Raw genomic sequence first — 8,409 nt, 5'->3', positions numbered from 1 at the left:
TGTTATTAAAATAACACATATTTTTTAAATGAAGGGAGTACTAGTTTTCTTATATCAAGTAAATTTAAAAATTCCATATTTACGAAAAAAATATCTTCAACCCGAGTGGACTCCCTCTGTGTGGCAAAACAATTTTAGAAAATTGTGTAAAATAACTAATTAACCCGTTTGTTCATTAATTTTGGAAGTATTTTTTTAAAAAAAAAAGAAATTGATAAAAAAAAAATAGCTTTTTGGAAATGAAATTCCAAAATTTGGTAAAAAAATTGTTTTTTTTAGCAAAATATACCTATTGATTTCTTTTTAACTTTAAAATTTACCCAAACTCATATATTTTAATTTTAAAAATCATTTATTTATGACCCTTACTAACTTCTACGTCCTTTTTTACTTGTCTAATTTTAACTCTTTTACTTGTCATTTTTGGCAAGAATTTGGCTAGAAATTTTAAAAATCTATAATATCTTTTTTATTTTAAAATAAATTGATCTTTTTTCCATTTTTTAATTAAAAGGTATAAAAGTTTAAAGGGTAAGAATGTTCAAAAAGGTAAAATAACATAAGTAAAATACCATTCTGGCCAAACGAATTTTTCCATCTTTTTATCTATTATACCTTCAATTTATTCAGAGAATTAATGTTTATGAAAAAGATAGAACCTCTTTAATGAGTAAATTGATTTTTGAATTCTATTAATTAATAGGGGTAAATAGTATACTCACTAGGTCAATTATTATTTTTTGAATAGGTATGTCAATTCAAAAATAGACAAGTAAATAGAGATAGAGGGAGTATCTATCTTCACTGCTAGAAAATAATATTAAAAAATCCATCGCGAATTAATGAAAAATTTATGTAAAATATTATTATTTTTTCTTCATTTTTCACTAAATTAGTACACTGAAAGATGCATTCTGGAAAATAAATTCTCCATACAAAAATATTCTATTTTTTTTCGTGTGACAACAATACTATTTTTTCTCTCCAATTCAATCATAATATCTAAGAGAATAGCAACTAAACATTTTTAGTGAAAAATTTCAATGAGAAAAATGTAATTATTTAGTAGTTCCTTTTCAGTCATCTGGTCTGAAAATGCATTCTCGTTGCGAAGATATTATTCTTACAATTTATTAGTTACTCCTATTGTTATTATTGATTTATTTCATATATGAATCTTCGAAATTAATTGTAATTTGACAAATTTTAGTAGCTAAGTGTGTTATTAAATTTTTTATTAATATGTCGTGTATTATTTTAAGATAATTTATTGTCTAGTTATTATAAAACTGATATTTTCTGCCAAATTTATAAATATTTTTTTATAATTTTTAGAACTTATAAGGATTGAGGTATAAGTCATATTTCATATATTTCAAAAAAAAAAGTGAAACATATTTGCAAAAAATATGACCAAATACATTTGAAACCTCCATCCAAACTTCACTCAAATATATTTTTTCAAAACTATTTATAAATTTATGATCAAACACTAGCTACATTTCTTCGACTTTAGCTACTTACATATGTAGATAGCATCAATCAATAAGAAAATGCACATAGTAATAAATGAGTAGCTAACTATTGCCCTCATTGCACTCAATATTCGAATTCTAAGTATAAATATTGCTAATAAATATTACAAGCAATTGCACAAACTAGGTAATAATACTCGTGAACATAAAATAAAGTCAAGTAACACACAAGGCAACATATATATGGCACATGTTTTTTTTATGTATAACTAATATAATTATTAATTTATCTATTCTATTTGATATTATAGTATTAATAACATAAGTAGTTTTAATGTTTGTATTAGTATGATTAAAGACATAATTATCTTTCAAAAACTTTTTTACAACCTTTAATTTTCACCGTATTTATAAAGGATATTTTTATAAATAAATTTTAAAAAAATAGAAACTATGCAATGTACATTATATTTAATACACCAAATCTAGCACTGAATTAGAAATAATCTCATTAACATAAGTATTAAGTAAGTATCAACATTATTATATATCATATTTACCATTATTGTTATACATTTTACCAAACACACCAAAGTCCCAAAATAGGAATATTGTTCACCAAATTCTCATTTGTGTTATAAATTTTAGAATATCATCAATTCTTTCAGAAAATGTTAGGATTTTGGGTGTTTTTTTATGATAAGTTTGCTATCTATATTCTTACCTACCCTATGCTTTTTAATAGTTTCTTGATGGTAAGTCACCTATAACCACCGGCCTTTTTCATGTTATATCTCTCTCGAGAGATCTCGAAGTGTACCTTGTACGAAGCCTACATATCTAGAGGCGATCAGAATTTAAAATTTTAATTTTTTAATAAAAGTTATTAGGTTCTATATTAATAATTTATACAAAAATAAAAAATTTCTTACGATATATTTAAAATTTGTATTAAAATTACTAAGTTCGAATAGACGCAAACCAAACAATACCTCTGTAATAAACGTACGGACCTTTGATTAAATGCAATTGAAATTCTTATTACGTTATCAATGTATTAATTTTAAATGATTATAGTAAATGTTACTCTATCATGTTATTGGATTTGACATGTAAATTATCAATTGTTTTCTATTAATTTGATCTAATAATATAAATAAACGTTTATATTACTGACCAATGAATGCACAAAATATGGCATGTGGTGTAATGTGTAAGTATACTCCCTCCATTTTATTTTATTTAATTCTTATATTAAAAATAAAATTTTAAATTAAGTCAAATTTAGCATTTTCTTTCAAAATTATTCTTATCATTAAATAATTGTACATAAAGTATTACTAGTAATCAAATTTATATTTTTCAAAGTATAATTAATATGACTAATACTTTTTCCATTCTCTTTTATTTGTTCACTATTTCGAAAATAGTTTTTTCACTTTTACTTGTTACTTTTAGCATATCAAGAAAATATAATATTTTAAATCTTTTAGTGAAAACTCCAACTCTATCACTGAATATAATCAGTATCATGATAAATTACTTATATTAATTTCTATTTCCTAATTGGCATACAAAATAAACAAAAAACATGTAAATATAAATTTAAAAAAAGTATTATTTTTGTAAAAAAAAAGTATTATAGTCAATATGAATATAAAGTGGGAAACATATTAGCTGTTCCTTTTGCATGTTATTGATAATGACATAAAGTCGAGGGGACTCTTTAAGATTTAGTCATAATATGATTGCTTGGACGAAATCCCCTTTTCTCACATGTTCATTATTTGCCTTCTTGGTCAATTAACCTTATAACATTGACATTTAGTTACTATTTCGTCCATCCCATTTTATGTCGCATTTTTTTTCAAATCTGTTTCAATAGAAATATCATTTTATTATAATTAAAATAAATAATTTATAATCACACAATTATCTAAAGATTGTTTTAGACTATAAATTTCAAAAATCATTCTTTTTTTCTTTTTAAATAATATGTTAAGTCAAACAGTATTACACGAAATTGAGTGGAGAGAGTATATTATTATTCCCATTGCTACTTGGCACATTTTTTGACAATAATTTCTATTAGTACTCTTTTCCATATGGTAGTTGAGCTATCTATCCTCTATTGGAACAACTCATTCCTAACCCCACCCCCTACCCCTTATGAAAACAAGATTACATACAAAACAATGCTTCCTAGTAAATAACCTATTGTATCTATCTATCTATTTATTTATCTTTCTTGTATCCATTATATATGTAAGGTTACACCCATACACAACAAAACAAACCACATCAAAATTGTGTTGTCTTTCTTTGCCTTTATCAAAACATTTCCCACACAATACACTATTCTTTGCTTCTTCTTCAACTCTCTTTAACTTCATATATTTTTGTAGAAAATGGCAAATGAAAGTATAGACATGGAAAAAGAGAGACTAACAGCTGAGATGAATTTCAAAGATTCATCTTCAGTTGTTATTAAAATCCGGCAAAAATTGCCGGATTTTTTACAATCTGTTAAGCTCAAATATGTGAAACTTGGTTATGGTTATTCTTGTAACCCTCTCACACTTGTTCTTTTTGCTACAATTTTTCCTATAGTTACCTTCACTCTTATTCAACTATTAACCGGTCTAAAATTAGACCGGTTTTATGATACATTGACAAGTGATCCAACTTTACTTATAATTAACACTTCAACCGGTCTAACCGGTTTGATAGTGCTATTTTTTGTACTAGGGGTGTATTATGTAAAAAAACCTAGACCGGTTTATTTGGTTGATTTTGCATGTTACAAACCCGAAGATGAACGAAAAATATCTGTCGATTCGTTCTTGAATATGACAGAAGGAAATGGTGCATTTGAAGACGAAACTATAGTATTTCAAAAAAAGATATCTCATCGTTCTGGTTTAGGTGACGAGACATATTTGCCTAAAGGAATCACATCCATCCCACCAAACCTCAACATGAAAGAGGCACGTGCTGAGGCGGAGGCGGTTATGTTTGGTGCATTGGATTCATTATTTAGTAAAACACAAATCAAGCCAGAGGAAATTGGAATTCTTATAGTGAATTGTAGTTTGTTTAATCCAACGCCATCACTTTCGTCAATGATTGTCAATCATTACAAGCTCAAAACTGACATCAAAAGTTATAATTTAGGTGGAATGGGATGTAGTGCTGGCTTAATTTCAATTGATTTAGCCAAACAACTATTAAAAGCAAATCAAAATTCATATGCTGTGGTAGTTAGCATGGAAAACATTACATTAAATTGGTATTTTGGAAATGATAGATCAATGTTGCTATGCAATTGTATATTTCGTATGGGAGGAGCAGCCATGCTTTTGTCTAACAAGTCGAAAGATCGAACCCGGTCTAAATATGAACTGGTTCACACGGTTCGAACCCATAAAGGAGCAGATGACAATAGCTACAACTGTGTGTACCAAAGAGAAGATGATAAGGGTGTCATAGGGGTGTCACTAGCTCGTGAACTTATGGCCGTAGCTGGTGATGCTCTCAAAACGAACATCACCACCCTAGGGCCATCCGTCTTACCTCTTACTGAGCAATTCAGGTCAGAGTTTGTCATACTCTTATCTAAAAGTTTAAACTCTTCATATTTACTGTTCTAACATGTTATTTATTGCATGGGGCCCTATTCTTTCTAATTGATCAACCACATGATAATTGATGAGAATAAGTCTGCTCTGATACCATTGATATCATGTTAAAATATGTAACTATCTCATCTAAAAAGTTTGCTCCAATACCATGTTAATTAAGGTGAGATTATTAGGTTTAACTAGACTCTTTTTTTTCTCGATGCATAGCAAAAAGTATATGCATATAATGAAATCAAATTCATTCTAAACCTACTGACTTTAAATTCTGGATTCACATCTGATTCAGGTTTTTCATGACATTGGTGAAGAGGAAACTCTTGAAAGCTAAAGTGAAACCCTACATACCGGATTTCAAACTAGCATTCGAGCATTTCTGCATACACGCGGGAGGAAGGGCAGTGTTAGATGAAATACAAAACAACTTAAGCCTAAGTGATTGGCATATGGAGCCATCAAGAATGACACTCCACAGGTTTGGTAACACGTCGAGTAGTTCGCTATGGTACGAGTTAGCTTACACAGAATCAAAAGGAAGGGTGAAGAAAGGAGATAGAGTGTGGCAAATTGCATTTGGTTCAGGTTTCAAATGTAATAGTGCAGTTTGGAAATCACTAAGGGTTATTGATAGTAATGAAGTGAATGCAAATGGAAACCCTTGGGCTGATTGCATTCAACGTTACCCTGTGAAAGTTGCCCTTGCCAAACAATAGAGGCTTAGACGATACTCGTCATCTCAATTTATGTGACACTGTTTGAATTTCAAGATTCAGATTACTTTTTTTTTATGTGGATTTTTAATATGTTAACTTGTCAATTATTGTGAATTACTGTACTTTTTACATTGTTTCCAAATATACGTAAATTTTATTTTTGAAATAAAATATTTAAGATTACGCATCATAATCCATAGTCAAAGTAATAATATTTGACTCTCGAGATCTGAACAATAATACTAGTATACTACTATATAAGTTGAGAAAGAGGAAGTAATATAATATGGTTGTTGAGAATACAATTAATTAATATAAAAGTGTGCTCTCTCTAACATCTTAAGCTTTTAGATGAGACAGTATCAGAACAAAACATGCAGAGATCAGATGGTCACATATTTCAACAATGATCAATATTTGGTTAAATTGCAAGTTTTTAGTTTCATTTTTTTATATATAGTAAATTAAAAGAGAATCATTCTTGTTCACGTAAGTCTAGTTTCAACTTTGGGTGGGCAGCTTGCTACAACTATATTTGTGAGTTCATTTGACCCAATGATAAATTCAATTATACCCTTTTTTGGGTAAATAATGATAAATAAATTAAATGTGAATATAAAAGATGTTGATTGAATTGAATGAAATAATGAAATTCGTAAGTTGCTGCTTTAGTTGATGATTTAATGGTGGCTTTATCAATTTTGGATAATTTTCTCTTATACAATTACCATTAACGGTTGTGATCAGATGGTTTAATTAGAGATTTATTTAAAATTCTACGGTATAAAAATGTAAATTCTAATGGATCTTGCATGTGAATTCAAATTAATTGGATTCTAAATTATTTGCAAATTCAAATTATATATTTTGACCAGAGTCTATCAATATATCTAACACCAAATTTGGCACATAATTAAGAGAGAAATATTGAAAACACTCTTAAACATGGCAAAAATTATTAGTTTCGTCCCTAAACTATTGATAGCCTTAAAAACACTCCTCTATTTGACTAATTGAACTTAAATATACACTAATCTTGCCAGATGGGTGAAAGACAACTAAATTCTCGTCAAGTTTAAGGGTGTTTTCAACACTTCTCTCGACCCTTATAAAAAATCCCACGCTAAAGAGTTTGAGACCACTTGATATGCCACATGGTAGACCATAGGTGTATTTAAGTTCAATATAGATAGGTGCTTTTAAGGCTGTCAGTAGTTTAAGAACGAAACTAACAATTCATGCCAAGTTCAAAGGTATTTTTAATACTTCTCTTTATAATTAACAAATATTGAGATAATAGGTAATTATTTAAAAACATAAATTGAATTAGTCAATATGATAAGGATTATATCTTATTATATAATTTTTCCAAAAAAATAAATAGAAACTCATACTTATCAAGTGGACGTAATATTAAAGATAATGGACACACAACACTTATATATAAGACAATTACATATGCATTTATTTCTTGAATTAATGAAATGTAACTTCATGATAAAATTAGTAGTTGGGACAACAAGAAAATGATAGAAAGCAAGAAACCGAATATATAACTCTCTAGAATTAATGAGATTCGACACTCTTGAGGTGTCAAAGTTATTCGTTTGATCAATCGGTATTTTGGTAAAGGGTGAAAATTATTTACTTCAATTTCGATTTTAAAAATCAAACTTCCTTTCAATTTTGAACATAGTTAAATGATTTTTTTAGGATAATTTACCTAAATTCCATAGTATTTAGAGCAAATTACAGTATTTTTCTTATTATTTTTCAAATTACAAAAATTCCTTAAAATTTATGGATTTCAGATATATCACTGGACTTTCAGATACATTAGCAAACATCTACATACATAGGTTAAGGATGTATCCGAGAGGGGAGGGATGTATCAGAGTGGAGATAAGACATCCTGATACATCAGTGGACTTTCGGATACATCAACAGACCTTCGGATACATAGGTGAGAGATATACCCGAGAGGGAGGGATGTACGTATCCGAGATGGGGATTAGGATGTATCAGCGAGTGAAGAGTGATGTATCCGAGAGGGGGATAGGGATGTATCAACGAGTGGAGAGTGATTTGAAAAATAAATAAATGGCAGGGAATTTCAGAGATTATGATAAAAGAAGATGGGTATTTAAGTATTTTTTCCAAATTTTTATCACTATTCTATGCAATATTTATTTTATTCTTGTCATTTCAATCTTTCATATATGTAACACTTTTTTTATATTATATAATTTTTTTTATTTTTAACCCATGTATTTATTAATTTTTACTTAAATTCATTAATATTATAAGTAAAATAATTTTTTTATAAGTTTGTCGCAAGCTCTATTTTATTTTTTTATGATTACTATTTTAATATTACATGTATTAAGTAAGTATGTATGTATCATAAGCATGCATATTTAAGTTTCACATATCTTTAATTGTCTACTATTTATATAGATAAATAAATTTTGACTTTCATTAATGAAATTTCAAATAACTAATATTACTTACACTATAAATAGATAATATTTTAAGAATTCATTACGAAATATACCTTTACTTTTTTGTATTACTTGCATCAAA

The 8,409-nt window shown here is 27.8% G+C and overlaps 1 protein-coding gene across 1 annotated transcript; it reads left to right on the top strand.

Annotated features, from left to right (window-relative positions):
• The first annotated feature begins 3,775 nt into the window (after nucleotides 1-3,775).
• On the top strand, nucleotides 3,776-5,843 carry LOC125865933 (3-ketoacyl-CoA synthase 1). Its single transcript, XM_049546197.1, has 2 exons — nucleotides 3,776-5,067; nucleotides 5,403-5,843. The coding sequence occupies exons 1-2, from the start codon at nucleotides 3,884-3,886 to the stop codon at nucleotides 5,824-5,826; spliced, it is 1,608 nt and encodes a 535-aa protein (XP_049402154.1). The 5' UTR covers nucleotides 3,776-3,883; the 3' UTR covers nucleotides 5,827-5,843.
• The last annotated feature ends 2,566 nt before the right edge of the window (nucleotides 5,844-8,409 follow it).

Source organism: Solanum stenotomum, chromosome 5 (genome assembly GCF_019186545.1).
Source record: "Solanum stenotomum isolate F172 chromosome 5, ASM1918654v1, whole genome shotgun sequence".
NCBI classification, from domain to species: domain Eukaryota; kingdom Viridiplantae; phylum Streptophyta; class Magnoliopsida; order Solanales; family Solanaceae; genus Solanum; species Solanum stenotomum.
This window is presented reverse-complemented; position numbering and strand designations above follow the sequence as displayed.

Coding starts and splice junctions, on each gene's coding strand:
- LOC125865933 (XM_049546197.1), top strand. CDS start 3,884: ATGGCAAATGAAAGTATAGACATGGAAAAAGAGAGACTAACAGCTGAG. Junction 5,068..5,402: donor CCTCTTACTGAGCAATTCAG/GTCAGAGTTTGT, acceptor CATCTGATTCAG/GTTTTTCATGACATTGGTGA.